This window comes from Strix aluco, chromosome 1 (assembly GCF_031877795.1).
Source record: "Strix aluco isolate bStrAlu1 chromosome 1, bStrAlu1.hap1, whole genome shotgun sequence".
NCBI classification, from domain to species: domain Eukaryota; kingdom Metazoa; phylum Chordata; class Aves; order Strigiformes; family Strigidae; genus Strix; species Strix aluco.
In genome coordinates, this window is record NC_133931.1 from 51,360,898 (window position 1) to 51,377,769 (window position 16,872).

Below are 16,872 nucleotides of genomic sequence, written 5' to 3' on the forward strand. Positions count from 1 at the left end.
GCCTTGGGCAACTGCAGAGAGGCAAAGGTCAGCCATAGAAAACACCAGCAGTCAGAAATGACTCTCCAGAGCTCAGTTTCCTCATATCTGAGAGGAGAAACTATGAACGAAACCTGCTTATAGCCCCAGCTGGGGCTAAGCTGGGATGCAGACACAGGAGTTTGGATTTGGGCTGCTTGCATCATGTCTTATGCAGGAAGCAGTTTCTACTAGAAATTGATATATCCGAGGAAGTTCATCCTAGTCAAAGCTATACTGAAGGGTTTACGCTCAGCTGTACAACTGTCTTCACAAATAAAAAGGAGGGCAGCGCTCGGTTCCTCTCAGAGATGCATGCCTGAGAGGGCCCTCTGAGGGGAACAGAAGAATAGGCAGGAAGGGGTGGGGAAAGCTATCTTATGACTAATTGCTGTTTGCAGCTGCAGATAGACACGTGCCTAATTATCTGCTATATGCATGCAAATTTGGTTTGCTGTCACTAGAGTCCAGATGTTCCATTCCATTATACTAAGTACAACAAACAAAAGGAAAAGGGTCAGAGAGCAAAACAAAAGGGGCCAGGAGTGGCAGCTTCTTGCTATTTTCTTTCCTGTCATACGCTTGGCCTGGCCTACCATTTTCCTGAACTCCCCGTGGCAGACAGAGGTTTGTGAGTTCATAGGTTGAACATCTGCTCAGAGAGGAGGTGAAGCCTGAGAAAAGCTGTACCCCCCAGCTCCCCTCCCAGGGCAATACCAGGGAAGGGGTGCAGGCAGCACCCAGCCCCGCAGCAGGCAGAGGCCGGGCTCCGCAGGGGGTTGGGGCACCCGGGGTGCCATGCAGGTGCGCAGGAGCTGCCCAGGAGCACGGCACCGAATCTCGCGTTGGAAGGGAGTAATGACTGGGCTCCTTGCCGTGACCACATACCCTGAAATAGTCCCAAAAAGCTAATAATCACAGTTTTGAACTAGCTTCTCTTCTGTAGACATTTTCCTTGGCAGGGGTAAGTCCTCTCTGAGCAGCCCTAAGGCTTACTTTTCCTTAAGTATCTTTCCTTCTTCAACTAGAAAGTCGTCTTCTTTCTATCCATCCTCTAGGCTTGCATCTGGTTTTTAGGCATTTTTTATACTGCTAAAAAAATACCGTATTTTTTCACAGAAAGTAAATTGAAACATTCTTCATTTTAACTCTTTGTAGCAAAGTGCTTTTCGTAAGATCTATACATTGTGTTCCCAACGTTTAAAAACAATAAGCTACACAAACACAACTACATCCTTTTCTCCTATCAGCCCAAATCCAGGAACAAGAGAGCTATGTTGATTTATAACGATCATGCACCTGGCCTTCATTCTGTTTGATGGCATTTAGTGTCTCTTTGGAAGATTCAACCTATTCATTCCATTTTAATTAAATAACAGTGATGATCATTAGTGGGTTTCTGTTTTGAATTAAATTTATTCTGAGTATATACGTCATGTTGATTCATTTTATCTTTTGTGATAAATGCAATATACATAGATTCGGTGATCACATGTCCTCTTAAGTGGCTCAGCAGTGGGAACATTTCCTTCCTTTAACATGCAATATCAAGTTTCAAGAAGCTGCCTAAATACAACTTATCAGTTCAAAATTTGGTCCTACTCTTCTGCATGCAGAGACAATGAAATTCCCAGAAGGATATTCTTTTCTTTAAGCCTGGTAAAGGCATAGTGAGATGACAGCAGTTACTTCTGATTTTGAGCAGCATGGGAAAGCGCTGAGCCCAGGCAGGCTCTTCAGGCGTTCAGGCTGGCTGGCTCACGGATGGTGGTCTGAGACCAACCCCCCAGTGCTGCCTTCACTGCTGACACCAAACAGAATGGTTTATCTGCGTGGTCTCCTGCTTCCAACCCTATTGCTGATGCAAATACCCTTTGCATTTGTGTAAAGTTTCCATTTATGTATATTTGCATAAAAAGGATTATTTTAGATTTTCTGGAGACCGTGTCCTGCTCTTTATTACATAACAAACAGATTTAATCTGCAATAACAATTCTCTATAAACCTTTGACTTATCTTAGAATACATTTGTTATAAACTGTATGTAAGACTTTCTGCATGTTTTAATAAGGTGTGTGAGCCAAAGTACTGTGCAGTGGTTAGATCTTTCCACTAAGCCACTGAACTTTGAATCACGCCTACATGTTTTCTTGGAGAACTGCCCAGAGTGCCTTTAGCTTCTTTACTATTTAGGTTCCTGTCCCCAAGGGTATGTCATTACCTTTGATTTAACTGAGTACAGCAAAGGGAAAGTTAGAACTTTATTACTGATTTGACACCTTGTTCTCAGGTAAATTTTATTAGTTGAAACCCTTGCCTTAGCCAGAGGAATTGGTATCCAGGTGTATTACTGACTTTCTAGGTTGTTGCATCCAGATGGTAATTCTGATCAGAAAGTAATCAGAAGCATCTAGAATTAAGATTTATGGCAGGTGCTATTACCTAGCAATATAAATCCTCCATTAAGTAGTATCTCATGCTGATAGATTTCAGCTTATTATGTTATTAACACATTGTTAATTAAAACTCTGTCTCCAAGAGCTGGACACACGAGCCATTTGTTTCTGTATCCTTTAAAATTATTTCCTTTGTTATGTTTTCAGGCTTCAAAAAACAGATCTGAACAGTTCTTTCTGGATTGAAATTCTAACAGTCTTCTTCCATATTGATTTATAAATTACTGACATTCCTATGAATGTAATTATTCATTCTTACCAGTGCATAGTCCTCCTGTGACAGGAATCTTAGACATAGGCTCCCGCACAATAGAGAAATCTGTTGCTGTTCCCAGTTTAAATATAACTGAACAGAGACAAAAGATCATGATGCCAACTATCTGTCTTTTTATTCTGTGCAATAATGTAGCAGTGCTCAATCTTTATCAACGAGCAGGTGACATCTTAACAAAGAAACTGCATCTCATGGAACATTTATATTGAGGGAATTTGTATTGAGCTGTATCGAGGGAATCCAGCCTCCCCAGCCAGAAGACAGAGACTGGGAGAACGACGCCCCGTCGTCCCCCCCCCCCCCCCCCCGCCCCCCAGTCCAGGAGGAGATAATCAGTGACCTGCTGCATCACATAGACATACATAAGTCTATGGGACTGGATGGGATACACCCGAGGGTGCTGAAGGAGCTGGCTGGGGTACTTGCCAAGCTGCTTTCCATCATTTACCAGCAGTCCTGGCTGACCGGGGAGGTCCCGACAGATTGGAAATTGGCCAATGTGATGCCCATCTATAAGAAGGGTCAGAAGGATGATCCGGGAAATTACAGGCCTGTCAGCTTGACTTCAGTGCCCGGGAAGCTGATGGAGCAGCTCATCCTGAGTACCATCATACAACATGTGCGGGACAACCAGATGATCAGGCCCAGTCAGCATGGGTTTATGAAAGGCAGGTCCTGCTTCACAAACCTGATCTCCTACTACGACAGGGCGACCTGCTTATTGGATGAGGGAAAGGCTGTGGATGTTGTCTACCTTGACTTCAGTAAGGCCTTTGACACCGTTTCCCACAGCATTCTCCTGGCAAAACTGGCTGCTCGTGGCTTGGATGGGCACACGCTCTGCTGGGTAAAAAACTGGCTGGATGGCCGGGCCCAAAGAGTGGTGGTGAATGGAGTTAAATCCAGTTGGTGGCCGGTCATGAGTGGTGTCCCCCAGGGCTCGGTTTTGGGGTCACTCCTGTTTAACATCTTTATTGATGATCTAGACGAGGGGATCGAGTGCACCCTCAGTAAGTTCGCAGATGACAGACACCAAGTTGGGTGGGAGTGTTGATCTGCTCGAGGGTAGGGAGGCTCTGCAGAGAGACCTGGACAGGCTGGAGCGATGGGCTAAGGCCAACTGGATGAGTTTCAATAAGGCCAAATGCCGGGTGCTGCACTTGGGCCACAACAACCCCCAGCAGCGCTACAGGCTTGGGGAGGAGTGGCTGGAGAGCTGCCAGTCAGAGAGGGACCTGGGGGTGTTGATTGACAGCCGGCTGAACACGAGCCAGCAGTGTGCCCAGGTGGCCAAGAAGGCCAATGGCATCCTGGCTTGTATCAGAAATAGCATGGCCAGCAGGGACAGGGAAGTGATCTTACCCCTGTACTCGGCACTGGTGAGACCGCACCTCGATTACTGTGTTCAGTTTTGGGCCCCTCACTACTAAAAGGACATTGAATTACTCGAGCGTGTCCAAAGAAGGGCAATGAAGCTGGTGAAGAGTCTGGAGCACATGTCGTACGAGGAGCGGCTGAGGGAACTGGGGTTGTTTAGTCTGGAGAAGAGGAGGCTGAGGGGAGACCTCATCGCCCTCTACAGCTACCTGAAAGGAGGTTGCAGAGAGCTGGGGATGAGTCTCTTTAACCAAGTAATGAGCGATAGGACAAGAGGGAATGGCCTCAAGTTGCACCAGGGAAGGTTTAGACTGGATATTAGGAAGTATTTCTTTACAGAACGGGTTGTTAGGCATTGGAATGGGCTGCCCAGGGAGGTGGTGGAGTCCCCATCCCTGGAGGTGTTTAAGAGTCACGTTGACATAGCGCTGAGGGATATGGTGTAGTTGGGAACTGTCAGTGCTAGGTTAATGGTTGGACTGGATGATCTTCAAGATCTTTTCCAACCTAGATGATTCTGTGATTCTGTGATTTCACATAGGCTTCACATTTGCAACAACCTGTAGGAAACACAGTAACTGGCTGGGGTGCAAAGTAATGATAGGAGCGTGTTTTAAAAAAGAATCTTGTATTTTGAATGCTATCAGCTGCAGATCAGGAGACAGAGTATGATATGAACAACAGGTCATAGTTTGGTTTTATTCCTACAGAGGATCCCCAAAATTGACAGAGAGAACATAAAGCTCATTGGTTATTTTGCTTGCAATTCTTTTACTCAGATGATGCTTTCCTGAAGCTCTGGCCATGTCCAGCCTCTTGCAGTTTTGAGATGTCTGGGCCAGCTGCACAAAGGAGGTTTATGGTCTTGCAGTCTTAATGCCTTCAGTGAAGCTGTAACATTGTATTATGGCACCACCCCCTTTAATGTAAAGTAGTTCCTTTTGCCAGGGACATCCATTTAATGTATTTTTAGAAAATACAGACAGATTTACAGAAGACTGGACCATTGTGCTCTAAATTTCCCTACATCATTAGAGAAAGATGCAAAAGTTTTTTCTAAATGAGGAAACCACAAAGAGAATGGTAAGAGGCAAAAAGCATGGCAAGAGTTCATTATAAAGCCATAATGCATTTATAGCATTTTCAGTAAGACCGCATTTTCCAGGCTATTTTATGAGGGGCAGAAAGGAAGCAGAGGGGAGAAAAAAACCCAAATAATTCACAGAGGACTCCAAAACAAGCAAAGCTACTAGCAGAAGGGAGAGCTAAAATGAAATGCCTCACAGGTGACTCTAAAGAAGTGGTTACAAAACCAGAGAAAGTTAACTCACCCAATTAATTTTGCTGCTGACAGAGTGAAAGGTTGATGGCTGTGTTTTACATGAAAGCTCCACAGTAACAAAAGCACAGACCTTCAAGCTCATACACGAAAGAAGTTTTACTTGGAAGCTTTTGTTATTAGAAACTTAAGTTACAGTATCATTTATAAGCAGTGAAAAGGAAAAATGTTTTCCTTGTATATGTATGCTTTTTTCTACAGTGAATGTATATTTCCTTCTACAGTGCCCTGTGATCTATTTCATTTTATTTGCCTGCAGTTCTCAGTGTTAGGCTTTCTAATTGTCTTTCAACTCCCATTAATCTGGCTGTGTTCTGTAGTTATAACAAAGGGGAACTCACAGACCTTGGTGTCATCCACCTCAGATAACACAATCCTATTAAATCTAATCCAAATTAACTGGAAAAGAACTCTTTGCCCTTGTAACTTATATAGACAAGAGAGAGATTTGGCGCTAGCAATATCAGTGTGGTTTAGTCTAGAGAGGAAATCTTCTGCTCTCCTTATGTAATTGATCTGGGATTCAATGAGCCATTATGACAATCTAAGCACACTGTTAAAGAGTGTGGGTTTTAAGCCATACACTCTCAGTGTATTGAACACTATATTTGATCCTGTTTCATTAAACTTTTCAAAACTTTCCTCAGAAGCTTGAATTTCAAGAGGTACAAACCATATAGCAAAATTTTGCCAGCAGACATTAACATACACATTTCTTTGCTTATTACTTCTAATTTTAAGGTGAATGAAGCAAAATGCAAGCTTTGCACCCTTGAATGCAAGCAACACATAATAATGGAGGCTCAGAAAGGATGACTGGAGTTGAGAGGTTTTTACCATTGAAAACATTAGTATTACTTAAAGGCTTGAAGAGCAAATAGTAAAGATGACCTGAGAATAAAAAATTACAGGGAAAGCATCTCCTGTGGGAGTTATTTACTTTTATTCTAACACAGGAATTGGTAGGTTCGGGGGTCCACCTGAAATGCTATAGCCAAAGGAAGGTAAATAATTGATGGAGGTTACTGTCACATGCAAACAACTGGATGATAAAAGTCTTGGAAATACTAATAATAATAATTAAAAAAACCCATGACAGGGTGTTTACTCAAGGCTCACATTGCTATTTATTCTCATAAAATTTCCTCTTACTACAAGATTTAGTCACTTCTGGTCTGCTATAAAATGTATTGGGGGAATTGTTTATTTAGGCTTTAACAAGATCTTTCCTGGTGAACCTAAAGAGAAGGAATCTTTGCGATTGAAATTATGTCTTCCATTCATGACTTGAAATTGTTGAAAATTCAGGCTCTTGTTTTCCAGAAGTTGTTTCCCATGTGAGAAAATTCAGAATATTCTAAGCACAAAACAGACAATGCATGATATATACAGTTCAGTGTCTCTGTGGATTTCTTCGATAATAAGAATTCTTCATGAGACTAATCTAAACAGGACAAATTCTTTCCTCATGTAAAGATTATCAATTGGCTCTTCAGGATCAAAAAGCTTTTAACACCTGATATAGAATTATCTATGTTAAAGTATAAAAGCTGAAACTCTAGTCGGCTTTTATTGGTAGTCCTAGCAAAATGTGACTGTCTGACTCTATGGAAGCAGTACAACTGAAGAAACTGGGGTGGGGGGAAACCAACCACCAAGAACCTTAAAACCAGAGAGGCTTTTCTACTTTTTTGTTATGCATGAGGATTGTACTGGAATTAATACTTACTAATCATTATAATGTACATTTACTCAAGTCTTTATACATTTTTTATTTCTTCTTGTCAGCATTAAAACTACTTCTGATAAAATAAAATCAGATGAAAGGGAATTGAAATCCAGGACTGGATCCAGGTTGTGATGCAAAAATCTTTGCCATGTTTGCATTTTCTGAGGTGGGGAGGGAAGAAGAAAAAGGCTTTTTTGTGTCTAAGGAAAATCTGCTTCAGAAAGCAGTCTGGTGAGCACGAGATATTAAATGTTACTAGAGAATTGCTCAATAAAGTTTAACTGTTCTTCCTTTCTCCTTGTGGAAATTTTCAGTGTCAGTTAAGGCCAGTAAATCAATTGAGTATTTCCAGAGTTTTGGTCACCTGAATATTTAACGATCTACTTCAAAGGCAGGGAGCTTTACACATAGAAAGGATTCAGTTGTTGGTATCTGAAAAGATGATTTCCAAACCCCATCACCTCTAGGCCGATAGGTATTCCTGTCCCACGTGGCAGGCAGCCACACTGGAGAAGCTGTTTCTGCAGAGCATCTCCAGATGCATCTGCCATTACGTGCCAATCCTCTGCTTTCTCAGAGGCCTCAGCCCTGGCATGCTTTCATGGCATCCCATTCCCTCCAAAACTAGCTCTACAGCTGAGAAACCTCTGCATGAACATAGGACTTGCCTGTAACAGAGCTCCCATAAAAGTAAAAGCAACACAAGGTTTGTCGTGAGCTTTCTGACACTTTTGCCACCCTGCAAAGCTGCAAATTTGATAAGGGATTAATGACCAAAGCCATAAGGGCTACTGGTCCAGCATCTTCTTCTATTAATCCAGCTAACGCCTCATTCCAAACACACTGACAACACACTGCAGCACCCTGAGCAAGAAGGCAGTGGAAGGTGGGAGCAAACATTGCATTAGGTGGGAAGGAGGGTTTGTTCACATCACTGTCTACTCCTGCCTAGGACCAGCCTTAGAAAATGTTTTAATTTTGAAAAAGAGGCTTGGCATCATGGAATTGGAAAAAAAGAAAGTAACTATCAAAATGCTGCTTCTGAATGATAGTGGAAGAAGCAGCCACATCAAGTCTATTCAGTCCAGCCCTGCATTCTGGGTCCCCCACCTCGGACCAACTGGGTCCCCACCCTCCACCATGGGTCACGATCAGGTATGAAGTAAAGATATGAATGTCAAAGAAAACAGTTTTGCTGTTTTAGTCCTGCAATTCATGCTGCATAACTGTAGCAGGAGCAACTGCTGTTCCTAATATAACTTCTCTTCAATTAATCAGAGAAAAAAAAAAAGCCCATGGAGGAGACTTTCTGGCTCTGATGATTACAAGAAAAATTACTCCTTTCTGAGGTTTTCTTATAACCAAATTCTAATAAGCAGATTAGAATTATTGTTTATTCAGGCAAATCAGCTTCTTAATGGTACAGAAATATTTGCATAAAGCAAGCAGGATTTAGCAGCCTGTAAAAAGGCCATCAAGAAACACCAGGTTAAAATAACCAAACAAGAAAGATGGTTTTAAGAACATACTGCATTTATTTGGCCCCAGAATTCCTAGCATTGTAACAAACTCCCAGAGTTTCACTCCTTAAGGTGCTTCAAACTCCATTTATATTATTATTATTACTTTTAACATTAATGTACATTTCTGTATAAACATCAAAAGAGATTTATATTTTTATAAAATTCTTTATATTAGTGGATCAAATTTGCTCTCAAGATGACCAGCATTAAGGCAAATTTCCAAAATTAAGACACTGGAGTTGCTCAAGTCTATGCTGTTGTGGGTGAGAGCAGAATTTGGCCCAGGAGGGTATATACAGTTACATTTTCTGCAAAAGGCACAATGGACTATCCTGGAAATCAATAGGATTTAAAAGGGAGTTTATCAAAGCAAATACTTTTAATACACTTTGGCACAGTCCACATCCAGAGGATGCATTTGCTCACCAGCTGTTCTGAATAACCAGCATGATGACAGTGACACGGTGATTAGTAAAAGGGGAACCCATGTTGCATGAATTCACACTTCAGCAGAGCCAACCTGATGTGTGCACAACTACTGCAACAGCAAAGTTACTTTGCTGGGCACCCATGCAAACTCACTACTCCATGAACCTCTGAAATCCTCCTGGTGGAGACATGTTTGTCATTGACATTAATATTCCGAAGACAGCCAAAAAATGGATCTTTAACTGGAAGCCACAGCGTGTCCAAATTTGCTACAAAAAACAAGGTGGAAAGATCAAGTTAATAAAATGAGAACGATTTTAAAGAACATTAATTACTGCAAGGCTATCAAAAGAGGGGAAATGATATAGGACTACATGCATGAACGGGACCTTTGTTTTGGAAAGGAAAAAAAGCCAGTGGATACATGAAAAAAATAAGAAGCAATAATACTACCTGGAATTTTGCCAAAGTAAAGTGGCTGATGCACACGTCTAGGAAGAGAGCGCGGAAGTCCAGTGGTATAGTTACTTTGTGTGCCCACCTCTAGCTGCACTGTGTTCTCCTTCTGAGAGACTGCAAAGAAGCAGGTAAATGAGCACTCTTTCTCAACCCTACTAAAGAATCAGCTAGATATGGCACTATTTTTAAATAGCATCTGTCTTGAAATTTAACTCATAGGAAAAATAGATTTTATTTTAATTCCAAGTCAGGTTGACACATCTAGGAACTCTGGGACTAAATACAGCCTCAAATCCTCCTCTTTTATAAAGTCTTGAATTAACACAATACACTTACATTGTTCTAAAGAGTATTCTCAGAATAAACAGAAGTGAAATGATTAATAAAACTTTGGAGCTGCAGTGCTCTGTGCCCACCGTCCTTTCAAAGCTTCAGAAGAACTGGTATGATACAACGTACCTGCAATAGTATGCCACTGTCCATCAGACAAAGGTTGCTCAGGTATGACTGATGTCTGGAATTCTCCAGCACCACTATTTCCAGCAGCAATGACCTGTTAAGTTACCATGGCAAAGAAAAGAGCAACAGAAAAATGCAGTACTTTAAGTAATTTAGTGAACTTGTGATGGCTGGGTTTCACATACTTTTAAGAGTCACAGTCATTATATACATATTTCAGAAATTATCCTCTCCAAGAAGAAAGTAAACTTCCCTAATAGAATCCCAGAAGAGGATTATCTCACAAATTTTACAAGCATAAATACATACCTTTGTCTCTCTCTCTCAGTCTTACAAAATTATGTTAGTTCTTTTGACATAAACTCTTCGAGACAAGGTCTTCCTACTAGGCCTTACTTTCCTTTCCCAAAGCAGCCATCTACACGCTTGGTATCTCCTGAGAGAATCTCTGCAATACATTTCTTTGGCCTTTCACACAATTTTGGACTATTATTGGTTACAACAAACTTGGTAATGGTCAGGTACTGAGTCCACTTTCTATCAGGCTGATTGATGGTGTCCCACTGACCTTTTATTCCTTCCTGTTGCATCCTGTCCACACTGACAGCCAGCATTAAACTAAGTTACTGCTGAAAAAAGTGGTCAATCTTGCCCTTAAGGACTCCCCAGCTGTTGATGCCCCTGCTTCCATGTGCTAGTTGTGTCTTGAAACAGATCAGTGGTCTGGAGGAAACTAACTGATGACAAAAAGATAATAAAACCAAGTTTCCTAATCTGGGAAGAGATGAGCAAAACTGAGCTTTCTGAAGTTAGGTAGACTCATGCTGGTTTAAACTGTGCCATGAGACAGCAGGTTCTGTGGAGCACTGACATCCTTCTAGCAGCAACCACAACAGTTTTGTAGTCCAAGACTCACATTCTGAAGCTGTTACATGATGAAAAAGCAACAGTGATAATAATCACCATCATGATACACTCATCAACTAGAGGAGAAGATGCTAACACAAAGCAAGACTGCTCAAGTTCTATAATGGACATCGTTATAGAGCTGCATCAGTACACCTACATGATGACTGATGTAGGAGTGGGAATAAGCCATGGAGTCCTGTAGCCTCTGGCCAAAACTCCAGACCACTTTGGGTGGGTCTTTGCAAAGGCTCAGAAGCCTGAGAAAATTAAGAATGTGATCTGCTGCTGACCACTGTGAAGAAAGGATATGCAAACTAGTGTGCACACAATGGAAGCTGCTAACATAGGCACTGAGACCAGTTAAACGCTCAGTTCTCCATGTGATGGTTTTAAACAACTCTGAGGAAGTTGTTTAATGTTACATCTACAGACGAATGTTGTAACACAGAAGTCCAGAATTCAGGGTCAGAATTCCCCCTGCTGAATGAGGGCAATACAGCTGAAACAGAAACAGCCTGTACTTACCTTTCCTCCTTCCATGTAAACAGTCAAGTAGTGGTCTTGCTTGCTTCCAGCATGGAGGAGTATACCTGTTGAACTCCTTGGTCGAACGGTAAATACAATCCTAAAATCCAATCCCATCAGCAAATTACCTGTGGAGAATTAAACAGTGGGTAGAGGAATGATCACAGGAGAAGATAATTGGAAAACCATGTAAAAAATAAATTAAAAAAATCCATACACATACACACTTAAGACATAATTCCATATACCATAATCTCTAAACAATTTACCAATGGTGATATATCCTCCTTCATTAAAGAAATAAATCCCTGTATCCATGGGAACATCCAGACATGGAAGCACTCCATTTTTTTGCTGAGGTGCATTCATGACTTTTCCATTCATCTCAAAATTCCTCAGGCAACCCTTGAAACTGTCCACTGGTATATTCTGAAAGCATATTGCAAAACATGAATACTAAAGCATGATGGCAATTTTTTTAGTAAGAGTACCCATTATTCTTTTGTACTGTTGGACCGTAGAAAGCCAACTGGCACTAAAGGCACCTAAACCCTATCTCTGATGCAGAAAAAGGTATTTCAAAATTTTAAAAGGGAGCTTAAAACATGAAAGTAACAGCTGGTTTTGAGTTAACATAACTCCTGCTTGCAGAACAGATACTTCCCAATGATTTGTCAAAAAGACAACGGGACAGGAGTTGTGAAATCTCAAGTACACCCTTCCCTTCCTAAGAGGCTGTTTATTTAAATCTGATTTTATAAAATGCTGTGCATCATTAATTGTCCAATTTTTAAAGTAATAGGAACCACACATATTGCAGATTAAAATCCAGTTCTACATTCGCAATTCCTTAATGAGAAGGATCCCTTTGCTTCTCTACAGATTATTGCTTAGTCCACTGAGGTAAATATTCTGTGGGAAGAGGGTATTCCTGGAATTACAAATGTGACTTTGGTCTCTTCTACTTTTTGAATAATAGAAATGAAAACAGTACGTGGTTGTCATCAGCATCTCAGCAACACACATTGAACATATGGGTACAGCTGTGAGCTGTGTGAACAGGTGAGGAAAGAGATCTGCAATGAACAAACACCAGTCACAGACGGTGCTCACTCGGTGCTTGGAAATATCACCCAAACCTTTTCAACATGGAGATCCTGCATATTAACACTTTCACATGTAATTAGTGCAGCATAGGGAGCATGGGGGGGTGGATGTGTCAATTATTTACCTGTCTTTTCAGTGATGGCAGCCCTCCCACGTAGATTGGTGACTTAATGCTGATGGCAGAATTTGTTGCTAATCTTCCATGCTGGGCCCTTAGACCATCAACAACAAGGCGGACATTCTTCCCATCCATGCTGCAGACCACCTTTGCAAGGTGCAAACGTAACAGAATGAAAAACCACAAGGCCACTGAAAGCCAGTGAAGATTTTTTTTCTTTAACTTAAAACACTGTATTTTTGAAATATTTAAACTGAAAATAACATGCTGGGACCATCAGTCTCTATAAACTCTCTCATAAGAGAGATCCATGAAGCACATGAACTTTCAGGCATAGGTATTAACTTCAGATGACAAAATCAAATTTTTAATACCTTGAAAATTCAATAGGTTATGCCTGCTGAATGCTTGTTGTGGTTTCACCACAGTTCCTGTGCCAGACTACTTACCGTGTGCCACTGCCCATCATTGTATTTAATACTGGTTTTGATTTTGATTCGTTTTCCTCCAGAGCCAAGTGAAAAGACAAAACGTCCTTTTGAAATGTGGAGAGCCATATAAGAGTCCTCAGACCTTTCCTCCATGAAAACTATTAATCCTCTTGATGATCGAGTCCGTACATCTACAGAAAAATGTAACCTGTATTGGAAAGTAAGCATATTCAAATATAGGTCTATTTTGTTACTCGTATTCTTTCTGTTCTCCAGAAAAATGCCAGTGAAACTCCATTTGTGAAATGCAGAATAGCTTTTGGGTGGAATCACGGTGTTCTACATTGCCTGCATTTTTGAATGTGAATGAAAGTTGACATATTCAGGCTTGGGAATTGGCATCAATATGCACTGTAATTGACCTCCACATCCAAGTCAATCTATTCAGTTTGGATAAATGTTAGCATAGAATAAAAATGCCTGAACCTTTAGAACCACTCTTGTGTTATGCCCTAAGACATAAACAAGAAGAAAATCCTAACTCTTAGCACCCAAAGAAAGCAGCTTTGACAATTCAAGTATTAGGAGGAGAAGAGAGAACATTTGTATTACCTGTCTGTAGATGAGGGTGGAGAAAACATGTAGGATAAGAAACTGTTGGGGATGTTTCCAAGGAGATACACTTCACTGCTGGCATTTAACTCAGTTGGTAAAGTGTGGTTTTGCACATTAGCGGCTTTCAAATAATCAAGGTATTTTTCATTCTGTACCTGTAAGACAGAACTGAAACATTTACTATGCGTGCACATGAAAAAACCCACATTTCAATTTACACATTTAAGAGTTCCCACCTGAAGCAGTCAACAGTCTTCTCTAAATGACAGGGGAGCTGTTGTCATTCTGGACAGGTATGGGTTTAGTACAGAACTTCAACACAGAAAGAACTTGCCTCAGATGTGAGATGGAAGGAAAATAATTACATCTGTATCTCAGTTCTACAAACCACGGCTGTGCAGACAAAGCCTTCGCATCAACATGGAGTAAAATTGACAGGAAAAATAAGCGTACCTTGAGCATCTTAAACCTGAGAGGCTTTTTAAATTCCTTCAGCAGCACTGGTTCAAGGTTCTCGTATTTGCGGCAAGCTCCGAGGGATACACCAGTCTTTGCAGTATAATTAACAAGATTTTGAACCTCAGGGAGCTGACCTGCCCTAGAGTGATGAAAGCAGTAAGTGCTGTGACACAGCATTCCTTTTCTTTAGTGTAATCAACGACATATTGTAAAACTGTGTTCTGTACAAAATAGATTTCCCAGTGACCTGATGTTAAAGTACCGATTTTTATTTTTCAATTAAAAATGTAGGTTCAGTACTGTAAAAAGTATTCATATTTATCCTGGTTCTGCCCATTTATTTCTGACTATGGAAAAACTCTGATGATTTGTTCTCATCTCTTCTAAACAAAGTATTTTTGCTAAAAGCTATCTATGTAAAAAAAAACTCAAACAAATATTGACATTGAAAAAAGGGGGAAAAATGACAGCAGTCTTGATTGAATACGATTTCTGGATCAGACTACAAAACTTTGCTGGTTAATTATGCATAACCAGTGGCAGATCAAGAAAAAATGGCAACATCAGGTCCTGCTAACTCAATGATGTTCTAATGAGATTTGTCAAGGGGCAAAGCCCATCATAACTTAATATGTAGCTTTAGTATTATAGCCAAATCATCAGAAAGACTGTCAAAACCAATTTCCTGTGTGTATAAAGAGTAATATTAAGTAATACTATCATTTCATGTGTTGTACACAGCATCTCTAATCAGTACATTACAAAGCACTTTACAACTAGAAAAAGCAACGAAGTTCGTTGCCCCTGGTTTTCGATGAGAAGAGTGGTAGAGTTGGGAGCAGAACTAGAACTTCTTCAATTTTGGTCCAGTTCTCCATTCACTCGCTCAGACTAGCTACAGTATTAATTCTCCATCTATTTTTGTACTAAAAGCAATCTTTCAAATTTGTTTTCTGATGGGGAGGTTAATATACAGGTTACTTCATTGTCTTGCAGTGCTTTAAATGAAGATATAATTTGAGCAACCTGATCTAGTGAAAGATGTCCCTGCCCATGGCAGGGAGTTTAGACTAGATGATCTTTACAAGTCCCTTCCAACCCAAATCATTCTGTGATTCTATGATAATCAAATCAAAATACACTATTTCTTGTAAACTCTACACATGTATAAATATTTATCAAAACTTAGCTAAAACAAAGCCCCACTGGGACATCACTTGTGACTCAAGGAATGCTTTTCTTTAAAGAACATATTTATGCACAATTTTTCTCCTAAATTTTGCCTGTAAGATGTCTCTAATAACCAAACGTGTGAAAAAAGATACATCATAAATCAGGCACATGATTTCTATAGATATGCTCTCATTGTTTGTGTAACCGTTTTGGTTCTGTCAGTAAGCTTTGCTGGTTTCATTACCTGGCTCCCTGTGTAGCTATAATGATACAATCTAGCAAATCTTTTTGGATGCCTTGTTGGGACACATCCAATTCACTATGTTGAGTTCATTTTTTGATTAAAAGACTACTAAACAGGTATGATTCAGACTAAAATTCCATTACATCTGAACAGCAGATTTAATGACAACTTGATACCATATAATCTACCTGAATGAAAGAATATTTGGGGGCAGCAAAGTTATGCATTCCTGAAGGCTTCACGCATGTAGAAGAAAAGCAATTTAGCAAAAAGAGATTTTATATGATTAAAGAAGGAAAACAGGACAAAGAGCATGAAACAAAATTCTTTCTAGGTCAAATACCTTTTTATAAAGATGTTTGAGATGCAGCCTTCAAAATCATCTCCACCAAATTTTATAGGTTCGATTAATGCCCGTGCTCTGGGAGAGTCAACTGATGCTAATGCTGACTCATCATCAACCAGCAGACGTAATCTGAAACAAAGTGAATAAAAGTAAGCATGAAATTTAAATATATGGTTATGAACATAAATGAAATACATATAAAAAAAATTTACAGATGTGTTTTCTTGTTATATTGTAATTATGCTAGAGCTTCATTACCTTACCTCTGGGATTTTTTTGGTACGTGCTCATTGACTGCTATGAAACTGCTCTGCTTTTTGGAAGTAGATATTGAATAGGAGTTGAAGCTACTACTTCAGTCTTACAGTGAAATCCTGGTCCAATTGAAATCCATGAAAAAACTCTCATAGACAACTATGGGACAGGATTTCATCCTTTGTGTCAAAATGGTGCAATTGACATGTTAGCAACAGCTAGCACAGATTAATTACATTATAATTACCTGAAATTATAGCAAATCATTCAAAACTCTTCACTTCAACTAACACGTCATTTTATGTGTTCTACAGAAATCAATACAATTTAGGAGCTTTTCAGTAAATTGTCTCTTCTGATATCTGCATAACAGATCATTATTGAAAAAATAGACACAATACTAGCTTCTTCCCTGGGCCTTTAACCATCTACGTTGCAGTGACATATGTAAAGGCTATAGGAAAGGGAAGAGCTCCAAAGCTCCTGCTTGACAAGCAGTCAAAACTCACACAGTCTATAAAAAACATGCATAGTGGTGTATGGCAGAAACATCACAGGTACTGACATGCATGTTCATAGACCAAAAATCTCCTTTTGCTTCATTATTTCAGTGTCCTTTGCTAGCAG

At 40.2% G+C, this 16,872-nt stretch overlaps 1 protein-coding gene across 1 annotated transcript in view; it reads right to left on the minus strand.

Moving 5' to 3' along the window:
• Positions 1–9,246: 9,246 nt before the first annotated feature.
• Positions 9,247–16,872, minus strand: part of LAMA3 (laminin subunit alpha 3) — a 119,109-nt gene continuing 111,483 nt past the window's right edge. Inside the window, exons 67-76 of the mRNA XM_074820700.1 lie at positions 15,988–16,119; positions 14,222–14,366; positions 13,766–13,923; positions 13,172–13,361; positions 12,729–12,869; positions 11,767–11,926; positions 11,498–11,625; positions 10,064–10,157; positions 9,599–9,718; positions 9,247–9,414 (exon numbers count right to left, since the gene is read on the minus strand). Of these exons, the coding sequence (XP_074676801.1) occupies positions 9,269–9,414; positions 9,599–9,718; positions 10,064–10,157; positions 11,498–11,625; positions 11,767–11,926; positions 12,729–12,869; positions 13,172–13,361; positions 13,766–13,923; positions 14,222–14,366; positions 15,988–16,119 (1,414 nt within the window). The 3' untranslated portion in view covers positions 9,247–9,268. The remainder of the gene's footprint in view (positions 9,415–9,598; positions 9,719–10,063; positions 10,158–11,497; positions 11,626–11,766; positions 11,927–12,728; positions 12,870–13,171; positions 13,362–13,765; positions 13,924–14,221; positions 14,367–15,987; positions 16,120–16,872) is intronic.